Source organism: Vicugna pacos, chromosome 29, assembly GCF_048564905.1.
Source record: "Vicugna pacos chromosome 29, VicPac4, whole genome shotgun sequence".
NCBI lineage: Eukaryota > Metazoa > Chordata > Mammalia > Artiodactyla > Camelidae > Vicugna > Vicugna pacos.
Window position 1 is genome coordinate 26645683 of NC_133015.1, and position 26228 is coordinate 26671910.

The following is a 26228-nucleotide window of genomic DNA, read 5'->3' on the forward strand; positions in this document are numbered from 1 at the left end:
CTTTTTTCTCCTTATAAATACCCTCACTCTAGAGCAGCTCTTCTTCCTCCCTTGCCACCTCCCAAGAGGCCCCTCTTCTGCTCCTGTACATCCACCCAGCACCCGGGTGGATGCTCATCTTCTGTCGTTCCAGAGCAGAGTGCTCCTGGTGATTCCTGCCTCTCAGCCTCCCTGCCGGTCTCCGCAGAGGAGTGACCACACATGTGGCCGGGCCGGTCCTGAGTGAAGAGGCGACACAGCCTCACACCACCCCTCAGCTTCCCACTTGCCACTCCTTCCCCGTCCACACATTCTGTTACGTGTCCACCACCCTCAAGGTCCTGCACCAAAACCAGGGGAGTCACAGTCCTGACCTCAGATGGTTAAAAGGGAGAAGTGAAATTTCAAACAAATGAACGGGCTGATTGAAGCGCTGACAAGTACCAGTGAATGCACAGGACCTGGACGTTATTCTCACTGTTAGGCACCTGTCTAGATACCCCTGTACCTTGTCATACCCTTTTTGCATCTGTGCAGATAAACATGAGGTGTATTTATACCACTGCCAGGCTGACAGGGCGGGAAGAACGAGAGTCCCTGTTCAAGTATCACAGTGTCTCTCTCTTCTGAAGAATGGCTTTGGAGGGTACATTTGCTGTAGTTCTCTGCGGCACATGGGGAGGATTAGATTCAAGCTAATCAGAACTGCAAGGCCAAGATGTGAGCACAACAAGGGTGAGCCAACCAGGACTGCTAGCTGGCCACCCCAAGAGCTCTGGGTCCCAGTAGCGGCTGAGAGGCAGGGCAGAAGAGGTCCCGCAACAGAGGCAGACAGGGAGAAAGGGGGCAACAGGCTGGGCAACCCAGCTCCCTCGGAAATCAAGCTGGGTGTCACACACGATCTCACCATCTGTGCGTCCGGCTCTGGGTGTCACACATGCTCTCACCGTCTGTGTGTCCAGCTGTAGAGACCCGTGGGGCTGTGCCTGCAATGTGGCTGCCCCTGCAGACGGTCCCCCACCGCTCTGCCCTGCGCTGTGCTCTCAGAGCACATGTTCCAGAGCTGTGGTCTGGCTCACGGGAAAGTTCTGGTGTGACCACAACACCTCTCCAGATCACAGCTGCAGGCATGGGAAGGCAGAGTGCAGACTATTAGAGGTCTCCAACCTCTTTTAGGGACAAAAGTTTCCAGGGGAAGGAAGTCAGGAACAGGCAGACAATTCCATGCCTTTTATATAGGGCCACCTTGAAACCATTCTTGATGGATAACAAACAGGCGCTGGAGAATCACCAAGGCCAGATTAAGATGCAAACTTAGAACTATGGATACACATACCATAGTCGCCTGGCTATGAATCTTCATAATGTTACAAAGATTTTATTTTCAAAATTGTCTGTATTCAGATCACGGCTGTTGTTGCTTTTGATTTTTTCCTTCAAGTGTGCACTGGTTTTATATGTAAAACAGAACAAACACAGGAGCTCTTGTTGCTGTCTGATACCATCAGTAAGCTCATTAGGAAGATGTGTTCAAGGCACATGTTAGCTGCAAATATGAACTGGATCAAACCAAGCAGGTTGGTATTACAGTGTTTACAGAACATGAACATAACTACTTTCAAATATCTACAGCTCTGATTCTACACCAAAGCATTTAAAATTTCAACCAGCTAGTTGTTACCTGACATGAGGCCAATAAAATGAGATAAAGGGTAGGAAAACAAACCCATTTTCTGCCATCCTGAAGGAAGAGATGATACACAAAGACAAACTATCACAAATGCCAAAAAGAGATATGGCTACTGAAATACATTTAGGGACATATACAGTAGACACAATATTTGAAGAAGATGCAGTAATAAATACTAACCCTCATAATCCTTACCTGCAAGTTTTACAGCCTTTCAGTGAAGACTGACACCTCTATACCTGACTACAATACAAAGGACTATAATAGTTATGTTATAGAAAGTGTTAAGGCTGTCTACTTGGTGACATGTATTTTATAAATATTATCATATTTAATCTTCAAAACCACCATACAAGGCTGATAGTAAGGGTACTAACTGCATGGGGCCGTTATGAAAATGAAGAGAGTCAAGACAATCTATCCATCCATCCATCCATCCATCCATCCACCCACCCACCCGGCTATCTTTAACCAAGAAAATATAGCTAATACGTGGCAGAGTTCAAATTCAAACCAACGTTTATCTGCTTTCCAGCATTTGTTTTTCCCATTCTACCATACTGAGGAAGAGACTATTTCCAGGAGACTTCACAGGGCAAGTGGCATAAGATTGGGTAATGAAGTCTGCGCAGGACTTCACGACACTGAGGAAAGTGAGTAGGAAGATGAGCGACTGTTCATGCACCACAGCATCAAATAAGCATTTCTATTTTTCTGCCTTAAGAGAATTAAGAGAACTTCAAGGGCAATTAAGAAAGACAAAGAAATAAGATACCTCCAGATTGGAAATGAAGTAAAACAATCTTCATTCAAAAAATTACATGATTTTACAAAAAATCCTAAGGACTCCACTAAAAAACTACGAGAGCTAATAATCGAACTCAACAAGACTTCAGAATATAGGTCAATATATAAAGCCACTTGCATATCTATACATTAGCAATAAACAATCTGAAGTGAAATTAAGGAACCAATTCCATTTATAACAGCATAAAAAAGGAAATACTTAGGCATAAATTTAACAAAATAAGTGCAAGACTTGGAGACTGAAAACTATACAAAATCACTGCTGAAATAAGTCAAAGATCTAATTAAATGAAAAGACATCCCATGTTTATGGACCGAAAGACTAAATATTGATAAGATGGTAATTCTCTTCAAATTGACATACAGATTCAATATAACCTCTATCAAAAACCCAACTGGTTCACTGCAAAAGACATAAAAATTAACAAGCTGATTCTAAAATTCATATGTAAATATAAGAGACCCAGAATTCCCAACATAATCTTGAAAAATAAAGTTAAAGGACTGACACTCCCTGATCTACTATAAAGTTGCAGTAATTAAGATCATTGTGGTGCTGGTAAAAGACATGCATATAGAGCAACGGACAAGAACCCAGAGTCTAAAAACACTTGTATTTATGGCAAATTGATTTCTGACAAGGGTTCCAAGAAAATTCCACAGAGAAACAACCGTCTTTTTAGCAAACTGGGACACCTGGATACACACATGTAAAAGCATGAGGCTGGACCCCCCACCTCACACTGTACACAAAAATTACTCAAATGGATCACAGACCCAAATGTAAGAGTGAAAACTGTGAAACACTCAGGAGAAAGTTCATGAGTAAAACCTTCATAACTTTGGATTGGGCAACATTTCTTAGATACAGCACCAAAACATCAAAAGCACAAGCAACCAAACAAGCAAAAAGAAAAACTGGACACCATCAAAATTACGAACTTTTATGTTTCAAAGGACACTATTAAAAAAGTGAAAAAAAAACACCCACAGAATGGGAGAAAATATCTGCAAATTATATACATGATAAGAGACTTGTATACAAAAAAAAAAAAGAACTCTTATAATTCAACAAAAAAGGACAAATAATCCAATTAAGAAAATGGGCAAAGGATTTAGACAGGCATCCCCCAAAGTATACAAATGGCCAAGAAGCACATGAAAAGCTGTTCAACATCATTAATCCTTAAGGAAATGTAAATCAAAGACACAATGAGATGCCACTTCATAACCCCTAGGATGACTAGAATAAAAAACACAATCCTAAGTGCTAATGAGGATGCGGAGAAACTCAATCCCTCATACACAAAACAGTGCAGTTTCTTTGGAAAACAGTTTAATTCCTCAAAGAATGAAAGTTACCATATGACCCAGCAATCCCACTCCTAGATACATATTCAATAAAACTGAAAAATTACACCCACAGAACAATCCTGTACACAGATGTTCATAGCAGAACTATTCCGATTAGTCCAAAGTAGAAACAACTAGATGTTCATCAACTAATAAGTAAACTAAATATTGTCCCTCCATACAATGAAATCATTGTCATAAAAAGAAATTAAATATGATACATATCACCACAGGGATGAACCCTGAAAATACTAAACCAAGTGAAAGAAGACAGTCACAAGAGACCACACATTGTATGGCTCCATTTACGCGAAAGCCCAAAGCAGTCAAATGCACAAAGACAGATGGCAGATTAGCGGTGGCTGTGGCTGGGAGAAGGGGAGTGGCAGGCATCTGGTATGGGGTTCCTTTCTGAGGTCACAAAATGGTCTAATATTAGCATATGGCTGTGACTGCACAACCTGGTAAATATAATAAAAACTGTCGAACTGTACACTTTAAGAGGGTGAATAGCTATGGCATGTGAGAAGAGGGGCAGAAATAAGACAGACCCCCTCAGCTTCTTTTCAGTCGAGGCCCACACCTGCATCTCTTCGTGTGCGCGCTGAAGAGCAGCAAGGACCAGACCTGTGATCCATGCGCTTGATACTGTTTCACTCTTCACAGTGATTCACAATGGGAACCGGAGGAATGGCAAAGAATACCAACTATCTGGATGTTAATTAGAAGAACTACCAGTAATAGGCAGAACTGAGAAGAATAGAGGGAAGGACCACCAAGAGTTTTAGAGAGGAAAAAAGCAAAAGTTACGAGCCAGGAAACTAAGATTAAAGGGTTTATTTAAGACTCACAAATGCAGAGCTAATGATTAAGAGGGAATTTACTGAGCGAGCACAGGTAAGAAAAACCTAAGGAAGAAATGGACTATGACATCATTTATGAGGACGTTAGAAAAATGATGTCCTGCTCTTATAATATCTTTGCAACACGATGAAAATTCTCAAACACTTAAGAAAAGTGATTCCAACTTTTCTACAACATGAAGAAGAGAAACTCACTCAGAAATAAAGAACAAATAACAAGAAGAATCGTATGAAAATGTGATGCTAAGTAGGTCAATGGATGCAATCACTGCCCAGACTGGTAGGGTGTGGTGGACAGAAAGGAGGAGCAAGGGCTCAGTCACCCTCCAAGCTCTCACCACTGACACATATGCCTCACCGTCCAGCAGGAAGACGCCTGCCACTCCATCTTGAAACATGGAAAAAGAGACCTGAGTCCAGCACCTCAACCAACCAGGTAACAGGAAGAAAGAGAAAAGTTCATAAGAGGTGGAGTGGTGGCTGGTGAGCACACAGCTGAGGACCTTCTTTTCAGGGACCCAGCGGGCTGGAGACAGGAGTCGTTCTCCCCTGTCCAAACACACACCAAGGCCTCTAATCATCCCACCCACTACCTGCTAGTTCCTCATTCTTCATTTACACCGTCAGAAGTCTGGGATGTATTTAACTGCTCTGATAAACACAAACTAGACCAGCTGTAGTTATCAGCACCATCCAATACTGGATGCAGCACTGGGGCCGCGGTTTGAAATGTGTTTCTTACAGACAAACTTCTACAGCCCAGTGGTCACAGCTCACATATGAATGTACAGAAATGCTTGTTTCCTAAAGCAAATGAGCATCAATTTGCTGACAAGTGGGGTGAGGTTGGCCAAAGCTTGAAGACCACTGCAGTCAAGCTTCCCCACAGCCAGACAGCAGACCCCAAGCTCACACACATGCTGACTCATAATCTGATGTCTTGTCTTCACTTATTTTAGGTTTCTATTACTGTACAATGTTGCTTATCAGTATCTCACAATTCTGAAATATTCGCGCTTGCGTTTAAAGAGCACGTGAGCTGCCCTCTGTCGAGTGCTACTGGTATACGGGCAGCATCAAGGTAAATGTTTTACATACGTGATCTCATTTAATCCTCATCATGAACCTGATTACAGAAGGTAGTGTAATTCCAATTTCACAAATAAGGGAACATAATTTGCCCCAAGTCTTCCTGCGAAGTGGTGGAATCAGCAGTTGAACTAAGACTAGTCTGATTCCAGGCCTTTTGCTGTTTCCATGACTGCCGGCCTCAACCTCAATGCATTTTCAAAAGGAAAATGGTCCCTGTGTTGGAAGCAAGAGACAGAATGCCTGCACTGCAGCTCCGCTGTGCTGCCAAAACCTGTCTACGCTCCCCGCCGCCCACTCACTCTTCCAGCCTGGCCAACCAACTCCCACCTCCGCCCCAGCACCACCTGTGCAGACACCCAGGAACGTCACAAGGTTTCAGTCTTCGTCTTCTAGGCATCTTTGCGGCACCATGCTTAGCCATCCTCTCCCACATGGCGAAGTCCCACCATCCTGGGCCCCTGCCACTAGCACCGCTATGTCACTAGCTCGCTCTCCCCTCTCCTGCTCGCTCTCCCAATGCTACAGGATCTTAGATCTTGATGCTACTTTCCTTCTTTCCTTTTTGTCTGCTATTTCCCTAACATGGTCTCATCCGTTGCCCTCGCTTGGACAGTTTCTAGCTGTGACAGAACAGCTCTGAAGGGGAATAGGGAGGAGGAGCAGGAGGCATCTGCCTCTCACTACACGCCCTCCAGGGTTTCCAGAGCTTAGCACCATGGACAAATATAAGCTATTCGAATCAGCTAGCCCACAAAATGAATGCACGTACAAATATACCTACCAGCCAGCTGTACCTGAAAACTCCCAGTTATCTCCACCCTAAAATCCTACTCTGAATGTGAGATTTGTATATCCGAACTTTTCATCTGACAGCTCTTTTTGGATGTTTCATAGGAATCTCAAACTGAACATGCCCCAAACTGAATTCTCAAGCCTCCCTCCAAACCAGTTTTCTTCATCTCAGTAAATGGCCCATCATTCAACCAAGTGATCACACTGAGGGCCATTTTCAGTATTTCCTTTCTACTTTATTCCCCTCCCCATCCTTTATCAAGTCATTGCACACCTCAAAGGCATTCTGTTTCCCCGTGGTGCCACGTGAGATTCAGGAGCTGAACTGCCCTAGACCATGGCAGCAGCCTCTCCTGGGTCTCTCCACCCTCTTTTCACAACATTTGCCACCCCACAGCTAAAGCTGTCTGCCTAACAGGTAAACTGTCCTTGGGGTCAGTGGGCTTCCTTGGCAAACACTGCAGCTCCTGCACATGGCCTCTGAGGCTATGGCCACCCTGCCTCTGGGCCCCTGACTGGCCCATGCACTCTGATGGCACTGCCTTCTCCCTCCTGTCGGGGACCTTTCTCGAGGCTCCCCCTGCCGCACACATTCTCCTTCATCGCTTTCCACCCAACTCACACCCATCGAATCACAAATATGCTTGTGTTTAACTGTTTTGTGTGGGACACCCTCAGCAGACCGCACTCCACAAGTACAGGACGGTGCCTGGCTTCGCCACCCAGGCAGACCCAGAACCCGGCCCAGAACAACGGTGGGTTTTTTTTTCCCTGAGTGAAAAGAGGAAGAAATATAAGACTATAGACTGAAGGAAGGGTCAAAAGATGAAAAGAGAGAACAAAGCATCAAGGTAACAGAGAAAGGAAAATGTGCCTTTTCCCTGAGTTCAGCTCAAGGAATTTCCATAAAACTAAAATGCAAGATAACTAGAAGATAGTTAAAAAGGAAAGGTTTTGTCCAAACACATGCCCACTAAGCAAGTTCTAGGAATACAATGCCCTCACAAAAGACTAACTCTCCCATAACAAATGTTTCTGCAATGACAGGCTAGAAAGAACGTGCATCTCTTGAGGGAGGAAATTAAACATTTGAACCAAAGTCAAATATCTCCAGAAGAAAGGAAGTGAAGATTTCAGAAGGGGAGGGAGGAAGGCAGCATTTCAGGCAACTGCTGTGGACTGGGAGCAAGGCCGTTCAGTGCAGACTCTGCTGCTTCGGGGAGAGAGTCACCAGGGACCCACTTAATTTTCTTTGCCTCATTTTCCTCCACTATAAATTATCCCCAAGACCAGTGCTCCCTTTGGGTTAAGAAGGCCTGTGGTCTTATTAGTCACACAGGTGTTTAATACTCACCCAACAGCAGTGGGTCCAGATAGAAGTGAGTTCTGGCTCTGAGCAGACCGCCTTGCTTGGTTAAGTTTAGGGAGCATCTTCCGGATTGGTGTTTTGTTATCTTTGATTTTAGCTGATTTATAAAACTTACGTTTGTGTTTGTTACTCTGACCTACAACATCTTAAGAAGAAACCAAGTAGAAACGTCTTCTTTAATAGCTTGAGTTAAAGAAAGTCACCCAGAACAATGGACAGGAGACTCTAAAATATTATATTTCTGAAATCTAAAGTATATTTTTGATAGGATTTCATGGCTCAGACGACATGAGCTTTTTGACAGAATCTATCTGACCCTCTTTCAGGCCAGGCAGGCTTCAAATAAATTTCCTTTAACTTCAAAGCTAACAAAAATTGGGCTGTCTGCTGTCGGAAGATGAGCCTTTACTGATCTCATCAAACAGACTGAGACAGTTTGCTCAAGGTGCCAAGTGAGACATAAAACTCAACTGCGGTGCTTCATCAGGAACCATCAGGCCCGGCCTGGGCAGGAGCAGAGGGTCACTGTGGCAAGAGTCTCGTAAGACAGAGTTCTTTCTCTTTGTACAAGCCTTCATTTATTCCAACATGGTATCTTCTGGCTCTTGAGGAAAAACATACAATAAGCAGAGTACTCTTCAGTTCACTGATGGTTAGAAAGTTCTTTGGGGCCAAGCAGGTAACGCAGGGGATGGCAGCCTCCCCCAGGCCCCATCACCCAAAGCTACCAACGGGCAGGAATCGCAACGCAAGTAGAAAAGGCTATTCCAGGCGACACGCCCCAGTCCCCTGATGGTGCTTCCTCCCTGCTGTGTTGCACGTGCAGGGCCATGGCAGGACACATGCGCCAAGTGCTTTCCACAGACACGCCTCACACACACCAGCAGAGATGCCGCAGAGAGCTAAGCATGACGCTACTTCTGTCTGAATAGGACTTGTCAATGGACAGCCTGACAATTACTATAGCAAAGTGATCTAGACAAAACTACTGATCAGTTACACAATAAGACCTTTTTGTACCCAAAAGGCATCCTAGAAGCCTTATCCTCAAACCCAAGGCCACAGAAATTACTTTTCTGCACAGTCCACTCAGCTCCTCATGGCTGGCTTTCCAGGATGACTTGACCCCCAGATCAGCTGTAATCTGAACACAACTTGGTTCTAAGTCAATTTCCTCCCCTTTCTTTTGGCCCCCAATATTCTCCACAACCCTGTCATTTGGGGATTCTATATCTCATTAGTTTTCCTTTTGTCCACCTGCACAACGTCAGCAGGCAAGAACCTCTTTGAGGCCCAGCGTCCTTATCCGTGAACTGGGATGAATGTCCTCCAGCCCATTTTCAACCTCACATGGGCAACAAGAAGTGCACTTGTTATGTCCGAGTAGCTGAAGGCTGTTTTCTTTTTTCTGAGATTCGCGCCCAGCCTGCCGCCAGCCTGCTGTGAGCAGTCTCACCCGACGCGCCTGGGGTTTCTAAGGCACAAACCCAGAGCACTCATGTGCGACTGTGGCCACAGATCACCCTCCAATTTCTTCTCTTTGCTCACAAGTGAAACAGGAGCCGGGCGACAGCCTCTCGTCGGCTCCATCCTGAGCCTGTCGCTGGTGCAGCCCTGCCCACTCCAGACCCCTTCTCTGAAGCCTAACATGGTCACGGACCACAAAGAACCTAAGACAAAACCTGTCTAACCTCTAAAGTCCCAGGTAATTCTGTTTAGACTGACCACAAATTTAAGTCCTGCAAAAAACTGGTCCACTACTACAAGATATGTTAAAAACCTAGACACTGATACAATGGTTTCTCACACACACACATTCCAAACAAAATAAAAGTAAACGTTTTCTGTAACTCCAAACGAAACATTCTCTAGCTCTACACCTGAGGGGGAGCTTGTGAAATTCACAGTACTTTAAAGTAAACTGCTCTTCCCTGGAGGATTCATGACTAACACGGTGGGGTGTCCCGTCCTCCTCCTGACCAGCATCAGAGGCACCAAACGGGAGGAGGATTGTGAATTATTTCCTTAACCTGTGTTTTCTTAATGGGAGACAGAAAAGGGACTGTCCAATGAACTGGTACCTCCAGTCTCTTATAATCAGTCCTACTGCTTCAAGGGCAACTTAACTTAGAAAGAGAACCTCATACCCTTTGACGCAGATAAACTCTCAGTCAACGCTATTTGTCCACAGCAATTTGAAAACACATAAAATCAGGAAGGGCCTAAATCTGAGTAGAAAAGGTGCCACTCCCACAACCTGCTGGAGCAAGGTACCCAGGACCAGAGGTTTGGCTCTTGCTCTCTGGCCATCCAGCTGCACTGTCCACCAAGGGAGCCACTGTCCATGGGGGGCTACTTAAAATTAAATTATTAAAATCAAGTCAAATCAAATTTAAAACGTAGTTCCTCGGCCCACCGGCCGTATTTCCTCTGTGGTCAGCGACCACCTCAGTGTCAGGGCAGGAGGCAGCGTCCTCGTCCCTGCAGAAGTCCTGCCAGGAGCGCTGATGCAGACTCAGCACTCCCAGGGCCACGTACGTACTCAGGCCTCTGAGACGCAAAACGACAAGCACTGCAGCAGTCTTCCAGGAGTGCAGCCGTGCCTCAGCTTCTTGAGAACTCCACCAGCCGTTACTTCCAGTAACACGAACCATTAAAGGTAAAGTGAACGTGACAAACTTTTTAGTAGGATTTTTTTATATAAATAAATAAACGGACAAAATCCTCTGTCATATACTGTGTCCCAAATTTTGATGCAAGAGAAAAAGCAACCAAACAAAAATGACCTGTGTACATGGCAAATGTGGCCAAGAAACTGCCCAGAGAAGAGCCTTCCAATTTCTCCACTGGAGCCTGTCACTCACCCAGCTCCGGGCGGGTCTTCGCCACCTGCCTGCTGACACCTGCAGGGAAGAGAGTAAACTCTCTGCACCACGACTCGGACCCCAGCACCTGACCAGGTGGCAGCTCCTTGGCTCTCGACCGCATCCAGCAGAGAATCCCTCAGGGGCGCTCGGGTGGGGACGTGCTGCTCTGCTTCTCCTGTGCCCTCAGCCAAGAGACCACCACATGTTACCTGGCAAGACAGGCAAAGGGAACAATTCCAGTCTGACTCATTTAGCCAGGGACACCCAGTAATTACGCTTCCGTGTTATCCTCTCTGACTGCACAGGCCCCGGGGACAGATGAGAATACGAAGCACACAGCGCGACCTCATGTCTGCAGCAGAGGCTCAGCGAGCACAAGCCCAGGGGAGCCCAGGGGATAGCAGATGCACAGACCATCTCAGGTCTTTGAAAATACACAGGAAGTCCTGTTACTAAAACACCTTGTTTTATGAGGACGTCATCCCGATGGGACAAAGTAAACAACATAAAAGAAGGACCAGGGTTACGGTGAAGAGCCCACCATGTACAGTCTCGAGCCAGCACTCCACTGGCGCGTGTGACTAAGAAACACTGCTCCGTCCAGAAGTGTCTTTGTGAGGTGACAGCACCTTGCGTGCTGGGCTGCTACGTCCCAGCACTTTCTGTGTGTGCTGTGCCCACACAACAACATGTCTATGCTCACAGCCATGGAGGCGGCCGGTATCATTACCACTGTTCTCCAGATGAGCACGGTGAGACAGAGGAACTGAGTATCCTGCCCAAGGCCCCCCGCAGAAAGTGGGCGCCCAGTTCCAAAGTCCACATTCAACCATTTAGCTACATGGCAGCCTCCCTGTCGCTGACAGGGGCCAAAGACATAGCTCGTGAACTGAGTATCACATGGCTGTTTAAAACTGCATTTTGAGGCAGGGGAGCACTTTGAAGCGTTTCTACCTCTGTTAATGAAACTGATTACCGAGCCCTCCTTCTCATACAATCCTCCAGACCTTTCCTCTGATAGTCAAAGCAGCTTCCTCTTAATCCACACGCACAAAAGAGGAAGAGTTCCTTATTTCCTCACGCCACTGGTCAGGGCCAGGGTGCCCTTCAGAGCTGCCCCAGGCACTCAGGGACCCAGGCGGGTGCACTGGAGTCACAGGCACGCAGAGCCTGCAGCAGTCCCGGCAGTGCCCTCCGCGCCCGTGCAAGGGAGGCTGAGTGGTTCCCCAAGTTCATCCTGGCAGATGATCACAGCTCAGGGCCAGTAAAATTCCAAAAAGCAATCTCCACTGTATAACCTCAAGTTTATGCAGCTCCTTTTACCGCAAGGGACACAGATGTCATGAAAAAGAAAAACATGATTTTTTTTAATAAATAAAAAATTCTTAGGGAATTACGAAAACAGGAAAAAAAAGAAACCTTATATTTTAATGAGTTAGAATAAAGAGGACATATATATTTACTGAATATTTGGAGGGGCCATAGGTGAACACCTCTATAAAATAATAGTCTTTAAACACAATATTATTACAAAGCAAAAAAACCCTGTAAGTCGATGATAGTTTACCTGGCTTTCAGGTGAGTTACTTGTTAGGCTCTTAAATTTAAATGTCTGAGCCAAAGTGATGCTTCTTTTTGGAAGGGGTGTGTCCCGACCGTGTGCTTCACGTGCTGTTTTTGAATCTTCTTTAGCAACAACCTTCTGACAGAAATAGGTATTCAGAATAACAGGGCAGCTTCCATTTGGGACAATAAGCTTTTGCCTGGAAAAGGGAAAGAAGCACAACAGTTTATTTGCAATGCTGGATGCCTCAGGCTCCCACCGAGTTACAGACGCAAAAGGCAACGACTCGCTGGTGTGGATACAACCAATCACCCCCAGTGACTGCCGCGCTCTCACCGTCGGGGTGTCTGGCTCCGTGAGTCAGGAGTGGGTACGGAGGAACAGCAGGGCCCCAGCTGGGGGCACAGGGGGATGTGCAGGGTGAGCACAGAGCTGCCCGGCACCAAAGAAAATGTTATTGACTAGGAAGACCCTCAGACACTTCACGACCTCGCCTTTCAGAGAACACGACGCCAACTCCCCCTCGTTGTCCAGCGGACATGTCACTCAAACGTCCCACGTCCAAGGAGAGATAGAACAGATCACGTCCTCCTGGTCCCTCTCAGACTGTCTGATGCTCATTCCTCACACAGGTAGTGTTGCTTAACATGAAGAAAGACCAGGGACTCCCATCCCACTTCTCCCGTTAGCACAACTGATGGGCGAAATGGAAGGCGAAGCTGGGAGGGGAGGGAGGAAGCTGATCGGCCAGGACCCAAGCCACACACAGTGGCATATTCCCCAGGTTTTCTCCTTGCACCCTGGAAACAGCATGGGTGCAGACAAAAACGCCCGAGAGCTCAGTCTCCAACCAGAGACAGGGATGGGGGAACCCAGTGAGACACAAAACTTCTAGGATATCACTGGTGTACTCTCAGCAAACATCACAAAAACCGTGACCCTCTGCCACATATGCCAGCAAAGGGCAAGGGGGCCCCAGGTATCCCACCCCCCTTGACAGGGTGACGAGGAGTCTCTGCAGCCCAGGCGGGCTGGTGGGAGTGCAGGTGGACTGGGTGCTAGGACTGTCGCCTCACACACTCCGTCACACTGAGGGACCCAACTCCTTCACTCCCCACCCCCTGAGGTAGAGATGGAGCAGGCCTGGCAAAGCCTGGACTTTTGCCACTGCCCAGCAGCACCAAAGCCACTCCACACCCTCCTCCGCCTTCCCACCATGCGGGGAGCAGTAAGAAGGCGAATCCCCTCCACCAGATGCTAGCAAGCCGCAGCCCCTACACTTCCCTTCTCAAAGCAGCGTCAGACAAAGCCACTAACATTGGTTCAGATAAATAAGATCCAGAATCTCATCTCATAACACCCAACTTGCACAGGCTGCCCTCTAAAATCTCTTGTTGTAGTGAGAAACAAGGAAGATCTCTCCTGAATGAAAAAAAACAACAACAATGAATAGATAACAATGTTGAGAAGACACAGATGTCAGGATTATCTGACAAAGATTTAAAAGCAGCCATTACAAATACACTTTAGTGAGCAATTACAGGAGCACTTAAGACAAATGAAAGAACAGAAGTCTCAGCAAAGAAATATCAGGTCTGGGCAAAGACACAGATTTTTTTTTTTTAATGGAAAAAATAGAACAAAGAAATAAAATTACTGAAATAAAAAACTCATTGGCTGGATTCAACAGCAGAATGAAGGGGGCAGAGAAAAGAATCAGTGAACTTGAAGAAGGTGGACTAAACGAACAGAAATCACCAGATACAAACAATAAAGAAAAACAGATCAAAACCCAATGAACAGAACCTCAAGATCTGTGAGAAGGACGAAGGAAGAAATAAAAATAGATACAGGTAAACACAATGGGGTTTCCTACTCTTGTTGAATTTTTGAAATTATATTTGGAGTTAAAGCAAGAATAACACCGTCTGACATGGTTCTAAATGTATGCAGAGGAACTATTTAACACAATCGTGTTATAAATGAGAACAGTAATGGGATATATTGATATCTGTATATAAAACATATAATTATATTACATTCATAATTGTGTGTGCTATTTCTAAATTCCCAGAGTAGGCTTCCTGCAATTTCCTTTTTATCCAAATAAACCCAACATGGAGGAACAGTTTATTTCTGTTTCAAAATGGACCATAAAATACATTAAAGATGAATTCATGGGATAGTATAAAATACGAGAATTTCCTCTATAAACCAGAAGTGTAACTCCCTAGACAAGTGTAAGTCTCTGACCTGACCACTTCCTTTTTTGAGGAACAAGTCACTGGAAACAGCAATTTAAAGAAAGAACCACCACATTTCTGGCAGTGGTTTTAAACTTTATTTTCAAGGCACAAATCCCATACTTTTATTCAGTAACAAAAATTCTGCCGAAACTTAACAGAAAATGCAAATAGGGTGAACAAGCAGGAGGAGTAGCAGGGTCTGAAGTCAGGCTTATCCGGGCTGGGATTTAAGCTCTGCTCCCTACTGTATGCTTTGTCTCCATCAAACTACTTCAGTGTCCTGAGCTATAACTTCTTCACGTCTGTAAGGGAGATGGTGCCTACCGAGTGCTGTTACTGTGAGATTAGACACCTATATTCAAACATACAGTCCACACACAGAGACACGTAACTACAATGCTTGGAGTACACGCTAGCTTTTGTTTAAAATAGTACCTAAAATACTAGCAATTTCTAAAATTTCTAGAGGTTAATAATTTTTCCAACGCAACACAGGGTATCTTGGAAAAATTTAGTTTTCTCTGGGTTCACGGTAGTACATTCACCTCTGTACACAACTGGGTAATTAAAGGTCTTAAAAATGTTCATACACTTTTACTCAACAAAGTCATTGCCCCAGACCAGTGAGATGATCAGAGATGTGGACAAAAACACTTACACATAAAAATATTAGTCACACTCATTTATTAAATGAAATACACAAAAGAATCTAACTTCTAACAGAAATTAGAAAAGTAAATCATGCAACAGCTATACAAATGAAAGCACTAAAAATCCTAATTCAAAAAAATGTATTTAATAACATTGTGGGTGGAGCTCTTGCTATATTGTTGAATTTGAGAAACAGACTCAGGCCTATGTGAACTATGAGACCCCAAGATGGTAGGACTGTATATTATTAACATAATATTCTCACAGGGAAAAAGTGCTGGAATGAACTGCACCAAAAAATTAAGCAATTTATCCCTACATGAAAGATTATATATAGGTAATTTTTCATTTTCTTCTTTGTATTACTGTGTCTTTTTCCCACAATGAAAATGCACTATTTAATAGATATAAATAAGAACTTAAAATAATCCTTTCTTTATTAATGAACTGCCTTATTACTTGGATAAACTAAGCAAAAATCACTTCCTGTGACTAATTCAAATATGCCCAACCCGACCCAACTAGTAAGAGTCAACATGTTCCCCATCCCTTCCCTCCCTCAGCATCCCAATTCTGTCATGTCTTCCTCCCTCTCTCCCTCCCGAGTTATTTATCTTCCACACACCCACCCATCCAACCCGCCCAACTAGCTGAGAGTCGGCATGCCCTCATCCTATCTCGTCCTCAGCATCCCAGTTCTTCACTTGTCTACCAGTCTCTGACTCTGGATTTATCCCATGACAGTACCATCTCTACTGAGCTGGCTGGAGTCTAGCACTCAGAAGCAGGCTGTCATCTTTCAGCTACTCTGTCCCACTGAAGCATGTTCCACTAGGTAACAGCACAATGTTATGCCTGGGCTTCCTATACATGCGGTTTCTGGTAAAGGGTTACACCTGTTCTAGTCAATTCAGTTTCTTGAAAATGAGTAATAGAAATCTTTACAACAGAGCCAAATATATGCGTTCACAGTGCAGTGCACAGTACAGACAGGAACCAGATGCCTTAGTGTCAGTTATGACTGGTCTCTGTCTTCAAGGATCATTCCGCACTGTTACAAGCATCTCCTTAACATTTAGGTAAAAATCTAACGTATTTACATATTGCCAGCACTACTTTTTTCCAGGCCAATCTTAAATCTTTATCTTACAGTCTTTTATCTCCTAGTGTGACTCCAGAACAGAAATTTTCAAACTTTAGCATGAATCAGAATCACAGGCTTGTTAAAACACAGACTGTTGGGCCCCACGCCCAGAGTTTCTGATTCAGTAGGTCTGGGGTGGTGCTGCCTCATTTGCACTTGTAACAGGTTCCAAGGTGATACTGCAGGTCCCACCACCACACTTTGAGGATTACTACTCTAGAAAACACACATGACTATTACACCTTCCTAACTTTACTCAAGTGCCTAGCATGCCTCTCAAGTTCACCCTTTTCAGCTACAAAACACCTGTTTCACTGTGAGGACTTGGCCTAAATGGCAGGAAGCGTCTCAGGGAGCTTTCTGGCTTTGCCAGAACCTGTAGAAAAGCAGCTCTTCCTCCTCTGGGTCCATCACGTCTAGAGAGCTATGGGATGTTAATGCTTTAACTTGTTGACTTGGAAGACCTTGCTTTTTCTCTCCGAATTAACAATAAAGCTCTCACCCCATGCAGCAGGACAAAGGAGATAAAAATTCTACCTAACATCTCTGGACTCACAGCTGAAATGATGCACAGAAAATTACAATCTGACCAACAATTTTCCTCACTTGACTTAGTTAACAGAGCCTCCCTCACATCTCATCCTCAGTGTCACAAGTCAAGTGGGTAAGTAACACATTTTTTTTAGAAACTTGCAGTACACCATTCCACGCTTCTTTCTAGGTACAAAAATTGTGTTCAGAGAAGCAGTTTGGTACAGCGGGTAGAACAGGAAAGTGAAGTCAAGAGATTTGGGTTCAAGTCTCAGTTCTGTCACTTAGACGCCAGATGATTTTCACTGCATCACCTAAGTGAGCAGAATCCTTTCTGTGCTATATAGAAGAGTAACAGCATTTACGTTAGAGCATTTTAAGGCAATAATGGATATGAAAGTATTCAATACATTAAAATGGTCTACATAAATGACGTATATTATTCTTCAAAGACCTTGGCTTTATAAAAATTAGTCATCCTAGAGAATTTTCAAATACTATTGTTGCACAAAAACGTGTTTCAGCTCAGCGTTACAGCTCAATTGTGACAGCAACCTGGACCTGGACGACAGACCAAGCAGCTCTCGGAGAGTTGGAGAACTCAGGTTTATTACGCCCGCAAGCCCACACGAGCTAACACTTCGAGCTCTGGACCCCGTCTGTAGGTTTACACAGGCTATTTATAGGCTGCCAGTTTTACACTTTGCAACATCTTATACAAATAAAGTACAACAGAAGTTGACCAACCAGGAATAAGCTTTGTAGAAATAGACCAATCATGAGTGAGGCTCCATGCAAATGAAGTACTACAAATGGACCAATCAGAAGTTAGGGAAGTGGACCAATCAGAAGTGAGAGTAATAACCAATCAGAAGTAAGAGTAATAACCAATCACAAGTGAGAGTAATAACCAATCAGGAGTGAGAGTAATAACCAATCAGAAGTGAAGGAAAGTGAGCTCAGGGAACCAACAGAATTCTAGGTGTAAGTTAGCCGCTTTAGAGGCAAAAAGTGAGATAAAGCCTTTGGGCTGGGGAACCAGACGCTAGTGGTAAGAGAGCAGCGGCCCTGCCTAGGGGTCCTGCCAGTCTTTTTATGGGGCTTTCTGCCTCACTATCTTTCCAGTAACAAACCATTTAAAATAATTTAAATGCAACTGAATGCTATTTAAACAAACAAAAAAATGATGCTTTTTTTATTACCAAAATTGAGAAATCTTTGGCATATCATTTGTAACCAGAAATATATGATTTTCCAAATAGACAGGTGTCAGGGCCTACTTCAGCTCTAGGGTGTCTGGCCAGACCTCAGTGTGGGGACCACTTTCAAAGAAAACGGAAACTTAGAAACAGAGGTGAAGGGACAACACCCAAGACAAGCAAGGATTCAGCGGCGGCAACTGGACTTTTACTTTCACTTATCCTCACTGGGACTGTGGGAGAAGAAACTGGCTCGGACCAGGCTGAAGAGTCGCAGCAGTCAAGACAATTAAGCTTGTTCTGTTGTCTAGCTTTTTGACTCCAACTGAGATAAAAAGTTGATTAAAAGACCCACTTTATCAAGAAATACCATGGTAACCATTCACATGAAAAAGTTAATAAACTGCAAATAGATTCAGATCACTAAAAATGAATAAATGCATACGGTAATAGCATTCTTTAAAAGGAATTTTAGTAATAGCATATATCCACAATATAGGTCATCTCAACAAAAGTTGACCATGTTCATATGTAAAAAAATGTTTTAATGGTTTCACCTTTTGACTTCACAAGGAGAAATAAAAATTGAGATGACACAATAAAATATGACAGACTACAGTATTTGAATAGTGTGTACCTAGAATAGAAAAGGAGACAGACAAATGAATTGAAAAATGTTCTTCTAAAATCCACAAAATTTCCCAAACTGAAATTTTAGTACAAAATTTGCAAAATTCAGAACAAAAGTATTCATGCTAAATGACAAAGGAATTTGGGAAGACAATGATCACAAAAAAGCTGAAGTTGACACTAACATAAAAGAACTAGTAAATTAAGTTCAAGAAATACTCTCCATCCAAGTCACAAAGCCTATGTTTAATTACCACAAACAATCCTTAGTCCAGCATCAACCAGGACAAACCTCAGTCAAACTAGGTAAGTGTGCAAGACTGGTTAAAGAACATGTTTTTATTTATAAAAGGAGTAAGAACCTTCTGGGATCACAACTATATTTTACAGAAGAAGTGAACTTCTCCTGAATGGCACAGCTTATTTCCACAAAGAAATGAGGACAAACGAGAACAGCAGAAACCTCAGAGCATCACATGGCAACCAGAGCACAGCAGAACCACAGCAGGCATATCACACGCTGAAATCACACCACCAGCCAAGGTGAGCCTCCCCAACCCGTGAGACACTACAGTGACTAGAGCCAATTTCTGACTGTTAGAAAGTGAGACTGTGCTCCTGAAAAGGAAAACTTGCCCTCAGACTCTACAGCTATCTGAAGGCTTCAGTTCTTCAGTCCTTTGTTTCTCCTCTGACTTGTTTCTGCTCCCTCCTGGAGACTTGGTCCTCCTGACAGTGTGTCCTCCAGAGAGCTGCTTGGCTCTGGTCCCACAGACGTGGCTGCAGAGGAGGGGTGTCTGGCAGGGCCTCAGACTGCTGTTTCGGTGGAGGGACAGATTCCTGGCACTTCCTGCTCTGCCATCTGCCCTGATTTCACTCCAAAAGAGAGGACACCTCCTGGCCACAAAAGAATTGGCTCATTTTATAGCAGAGTCCAGAGGGACTATTTAAAATGAAATGCTTATTTCTTTGGAGGAAAACACACAGAGATACAAACTCTTCAAGCAGTAAAATGTGGGGTCTGCTGTAGACTTAAGAATGGATAGATTACCCCAAGACATACAGAAAGGGAGGACAGGAGAGCAGCAAGAAAGAAAAGTTGTTTTATCTGATTGTGAAAATCATAAATGGCCATTCTAGATAACTTGGGAAAGTTAGGAAAGTAGAAAGAAGGAAAAAAAATCATTAATAGGTAGACAGTCATATGAGAACGCTGGTGTAAAAGCAATTACACTGGGCTTCCTCGACATCTGTCTCTGAGCAAGCCCAGGAGATTACTAAGGAGTCTGAACTCCCTGGCTGTCGCTGGCGGGCTTCTCAGGGAAGTGAGACTCCCAAGGGACCCGCCAGATGCAGGAAGGGCTGCAGGCTGGATGAGCTAAAGAGGGCAGTGTGGCTGCCTGGACCCCAAAGAGGCAGAGCGGAGCTCCACATGGCTAACTTGAGGCTGCCAGAGAGCCCTGACCCATCAGCGGAGATGAGCCTGCCCACTGGCTCACCAGTACTGGGTGTGAAAAGACAGATTTGGAAAGGATAGTGAAGACTGTAACAGTATCCAATAGGTACATGAGCAGCAGTCCCTGACAGGAGACCCGTGCAGGTCAGAGTCCAGGAGAGTGCTCACAGCAGGGGAGTCATGAAAGGCTCTTCAGTGCAGCCACCAAGAATGACCCCTTTGATAAGATCGGCTGCAGTTGTGTCAGCTGTGTGGCCTGTCAGCAAAACATAAGCAAAGACACTTTACCACTTTGAAAGTTTTATCTACGCCTATCTCCCCCAAGGGAAATAAGCATTTCACTTTAAACAAACAACTATATATTAAATGTTATTCTTATCAGAAGTTGGTTACATAAAATGAAATCAACAACTACAATTTCTGTTTGCGCTTGGGAAAGTCAACCTGATCAGAAAGAGAAAACTTGGATTTGGGTCCCAGGTGGAAGATACAAGATGCTACCATGCAGTTTTTTCTATGAAAACTTCTTTCATAATTTACTTCATTTTATTCCTTCACAAAGGAAGCCAGACCCCACGAGCATGGCATTCTATCCCAGGCTCTTCCAACCCACTCCAAACAAGCAAGGGGATGGTGTCACTGTGACCCCTGTCTCCCGGAGAACAGGTTTCACCAACTGTCAGGACCACCGTCCCTCAGCAGAACATACCATCGTTTTTCTGCACTGTCATAGACATTTTATAGATGGGGAAGCGGAGGCACAGGACAATCAGGTGATGGTCACAGGGGTCCCGGAGCTACACAGGGTGAACGAGCTCAGGTCGCCTTATCTGTACACAGCAGCTGCTTCCATGGAGCACACATGTTCACGTTAACTGAGACAGTCATGTCCAGGCAGTGTAAAACTATTTTTGAAAAGTGTAATATGCAATTTTAGTCAGCACACTAGAACACAGGTACACGTGGCTAACTGCAACACATTTTTCAGTACTGAATTGTTATTATTCAAAAAATCTATATAATTTTAAAATATCCACTATGCATACAGGTGACTTTTTTCACCTGTTTACACCCAAATCACTTTTATTTTCCTTTTACATTATACAGCTAATCATTTCAAGGGACACTCCACGGTAAACAAGTGCCAGACTACATGAACAAACAAGAGCAAACATTCCTCAGAGACTAAAACAAACCACGTCACAAGCAACCACAAAGGATATTAAAATCTACAGAGAAGACACACCAGTGCGTATCTCACTGCTGGGTACAAGGTTAGTGTGGAGTTCAAGTCCTCCTCAGGCTTAGAAACAGCAGAGCTTGTGCTTATCCAGAGCTGGGTTTGTAAGACAATGATCATCTACGGTTACTGAGTGTGACGCTGATTTGCCATTATGTGTTGGTATCTGACTGGAATTAAGACATTGTGGGACTTTTTTGGGGGGAAGTAACTTTTGCTTGAGCTCAAAACATAATATTCACATTTGCATGATATGAATAACTTGTATCAAAGTTAAAGAAACGAGCTCTGTTTTTAAGAATATTAGAAATTCATTCAGAGAAACAGAAGAATCAAAGTAAAGTATAACTGACTTCTTTTAATCAAGTAAGTATGCAAAAGTTTGGTACATATCTTGCTCTACACTGGAACTGACATAACCAGTTTCTGAGCTGCCTCCAATTTAGGAAGTAACCGAACACAGGCACAGATCTGCCACTGTTTAGACAATACTTAGACACCATTCCTCAATGTCTGCCATTCGCAGTCTCCCTACACTGCCTTTCTGTTACCAGTTCAAAGAAGAGAAGCAGTGCTGGCCTGGACAGGGACCCTCTCAGAGAGGCATAAAGACCTGACTCGGTGCCCAGGAATGTTTCTCCAACTCATTACGAAATGCCTGCCTCCAGATATCAGCTTCTTTCCTTCCCCCCAGCCTCTCCACTGCCATGGACCTACATCCACAGCATCTGAACTTGGAGTTAAAGTTCTTTTTCTCCGAGAAATAATGTTATGAATGTGGAACAGAGGAGCTGCAGTTCCGTTATCAGTAAAATGCGAGAATGCATCAGTGTGAAACAGACTTTTGGGAGCTAGCCTGGGAACGGAGCCATGATTTCTTTCACTGTTCTTTGCACAAATGCAGTCCAAGTTCTAAGAAAGGAACTTTTGGGAAACAACCCATTCAACTTTAGGGTGTGTACTTTGGGTTCAGAAACTAATAGGTAGCAAGGTCAGGGACATGCAAACGCTCTAATTTAAGCTTAATAAGTTTTATTCCTACCACTATAATTACCTGTGCTTTCTAGTCCTAAACATTCACCTACAAGTTTACATTACAACATGCAGCGCGGGCATCCTCTGATAATATCTACCCATAGGACTTCATTCAAGTACAGTACACATGTGTTCCAGAAAACAACAGCCAGGAATTCTTCAGCCCAAATATCTAGGTCCCAGATGACAGTTCTGGCTTGAAAGGCTGCTCACCCTGCAGCCAGAGCATGAGACGGGACTCAGTGTCTCCCCCGGACAGAAGCCAGTGAGGGCAGAGTGGTGGAGGCAGGCTGGGAATCCTCAAGGGACAAGCACTGTGCAGAATGACCCCGAGACCCACACACACCCATACAGCCCTCTCGGAACCATCCGGAGGTCAGCCTGCCTCTGGATCACAGCCGTGGCTCTAGTGAGGTCACTAGGCCTACAGGTTCCATTTTATTAGCTGTGCTCTCTGGTCCAGCAGAGATGAAAAGCTCCCTGGTTGACAAGAGATGATGTAACAGGAGTGGGTGTGGACTTCAGGGAGCTTTAGGAAGGGGCTACCTGTGTGAAGTCACATAAAACTCATGACCGTGCCTGAGCCATCTCTACTTGTCTAAGAATTTTGCTTCTATACCTCCATTCAGTTCTCATAACAACCCATCAAGGTGCAGAGCGAGCTGTTACATTCTTACGTGACAGGTGAGAACTGGGCCTGACTGCTTTGCTCTAAGAGATGTGTCGTGTTCTCTGCACACTACTGTTATTTTTCCCAAATGGAGAAACACTCACATGCCCAGAGTGCCTTGATACCCAACCCCTCAAGAATGTCTCCTGGTGCACTGAGAGGAGACAGGCTATCCTCAGAGAACCACAGGCCTCTCTTCATGAGGAGGCAGCAGCAAAGTTCAAACAATGCACACACGCCGACCCCACACCAATGCAATGTGTGTCGGGCAGGATCCAAGCCCAGTGTACCCCAGCTGCCAAGAGTACAGAATGTCCCACCACGCTACTAAATGGGGAAAGGACCAAGTCATAACCAGACCACATCATTGCAGGGAAGCACCCATCTCCCCCATTTCCTTCTGGAGAAGGACTCATTTCCCCAGTGAGATGCTGGTGATATGAAAGACTGGAGGGACATCTATTTTTTTCACCTCACTTGGCGTGCTAGACACACAAGCATCCGTAGATATGTGCTGGATGAATTTTCCTCAGTTCTTTCCAAAAGTCATTCTTATTCTGGAATGGTTATTTCTTGTAATGGAGTGCTACGGCTGGATTCATTTCTAATATATTTTCTAGTTCCTTAGGAGTATATACAATGTCTTCTGAAATCTGTGCTTTAGGACAATAAAATAATGACCCTGAGGACAGAGTGGAGAAGGTTGAAGCAAAGAAGAAATAAAAGATAAGAAAAAGGGAACTGATTGTATCACTTGTTTACGTACAAGCCTCTAGATAAGCTCACAACCATCTGAGGCTTCTAGACCAAGGGCTGGAAGACAGGAACCTGGTATTTCTGAACCATCACAACGATGGAATGTATGCATTTGAAATTTAACCCGGGCAACATATATTTCAACACAAAGTACAGTCAGGATATTTATTTATTTATTTATTTATTTATTTATTTATTTATTTATTTATTTATTTATTTATGTGAAGGTAGGTAGATTTATTCTGAGAGATACATTGAAAGGCAAGAGAAAGGTCACGAGGTGTGGGGGTTGGGTGCTCAGATGAAAAGTAGGTACACACTCCTTAGACAGAATGTGGGCCATCTCCGAATAGGGAGAGAGAGGGGCTGCCAGGATATTTAAATACACAGAATGGAGTAATTCTAGTTGTTTCTTAAAATAATTTAAGTCAGTCCTTTTATCATTTTTACTAAAACAAATAGAATAATGTACAAAGTTGATGTTTTAAGCTATTTTCTTCCCCTCTTTATGTTCATGTGCAGTTGACCTGAGCAATATATACATATAAAAGGATTAATTTAACCTGTCTGTGTACCTAACCCTGTGTCATGAGTCTGTACTTTATCATATCGATTACTGGGTTTTAATTTAAGGTAAAAGCAAAAGCTACCCCTTCTTGTCTTCCAATTAATAGCAGAAAAATAACAGGAAAATTTCTAAATATTTGGAAGCTAACTAACTAAAAAAATTCATGAGTCAAAGAGAAAGATAAGAACAAAAGTCAATGAAGTTGAAAATTTTTAAAAAGATAAAATCAATGAAATGAAGAACTGGTCCATGAACAAAATCAATAAAATTGATAAACCTCTAGCAAGACTGGCAAAGAAACAGAGGAGACACAAATTACCGATATCAGGAAGGAAACAGGGGACCTCACATAACTCTGCAGAAACCCAAAGGGCAGTAAAAGAACACTACACACAACTCTACATGTGAATGCAACATATTTGATGAGATGGACCAATTTCTTGAGAAAACACAAACTACCACAACTCAGAGAATATGAAATAATTACGTGACTAGACCTGTAACTAGTAAGAAAATTAAAAATTTAATTTAAAAGCTCCCCAAAATATGTCTCTACATCTGTACCTTCATTGGAGAATTCTACCAAATGTCTGAAGACAAATTAACACCAATTCTACACAATCTATTTCCAAAAAGAGAAGAGGAGGGAACGCTTCTCAATCTGTGTCATGAAGCTAGAATCATACGGATACCAAAACAAAACAAAGACAATACATACACACACAAAAGGAAACTTACAGACCCAGATGCTTTATAAATACAGATGTGAAAATTCGTAACAAAGTATTAGCAAATAGAAGTCGGCAATAAGTAACAAAAAATTCACACACACACACACACAGAGCCTATGACCAAGCAGAGGTTATTCCAGGGATGCAAAGCGGGTTCAATATTTGAAAATCAGTCAGTCTAACTCACGATAACTGCTAAACAAGAAAAATCAAATGATCACAGGAATCAACACAAGAAAACCACCTGGTAAGACTCAACACTCATTGATGACACAAAGTCTCAGAAAATTGGAAATAAAGGGGAACTCTCTCAATTTGATAAAGATTATCTACAAAAAACCTACAGGTAATATTATACTTAGTGGAGAAAGACTACAAGTTTTCCCCTAAGTTGGGAACAGGCAAGGACATATGCTCTCACTCCTCTTTCCCAGCACAGCACCAGTGGCTGGAGTCAGTGCAATGAGGCAAGGGGAGGAAATAAGAGGCACACAAATCGGAAAGGAACACTTACTCTTTTCCTACTCGCAGATGGCACGACTGCCTATGTACAAATTACCAAGGATTTTACCCCCCAAAATTCCAGGACTAACGAATGAGTTCAGCAAGGTTGTAGGATGCAAAATCAACACACAAAAATTAACTGTATTTTTATATACTAGCAATGAATGCATGGACACCCAAAGTTAAAAATACAATGCTATTTACAACCTCTAAGAAAGAAATGCTCCAGTGTAAATCTGACAAAACATGTATGCGTATATGAAGCTACAGATTGCTGATGAAAGAAATCAAAGAAGCAGACATACTGTGTTCACTGAAAGACTTCAGAGAGTAATGATGCCAATTCTTCCCAAAATGATGTGTTTAACATAACTTCTATTGAAATCCCAGCAAGATTTTTCATAGATATAAATTATTCTAAAATTTATATGGAAAGACAACATTTAACTACAACAGCTGAAATAGTTTTGAAAAAGAAGAATGCAGTGGTA

General features: G+C 43.5%; 1 protein-coding gene across 3 annotated transcripts in view; it reads right to left on the reverse strand.

The window, feature by feature from the left end:
• The window catches only part of SPIDR (scaffold protein involved in DNA repair), a 258183-nt gene that overhangs the window by 84608 nt on the left and 147347 nt on the right, over positions 1–26228 (reverse strand). For all 3 annotated transcript variants that reach the window (XM_072951649.1, XM_072951648.1, XM_072951650.1), the window contains exons 9-10: positions 12380–12575; positions 10810–11021 (exon numbers count right to left, since the gene is read on the reverse strand). In XM_072951649.1, the coding sequence (XP_072807750.1) occupies positions 10810–11021; positions 12380–12575 (408 nt within the window). The remainder of the gene's footprint in view (positions 1–10809; positions 11022–12379; positions 12576–26228) is intronic.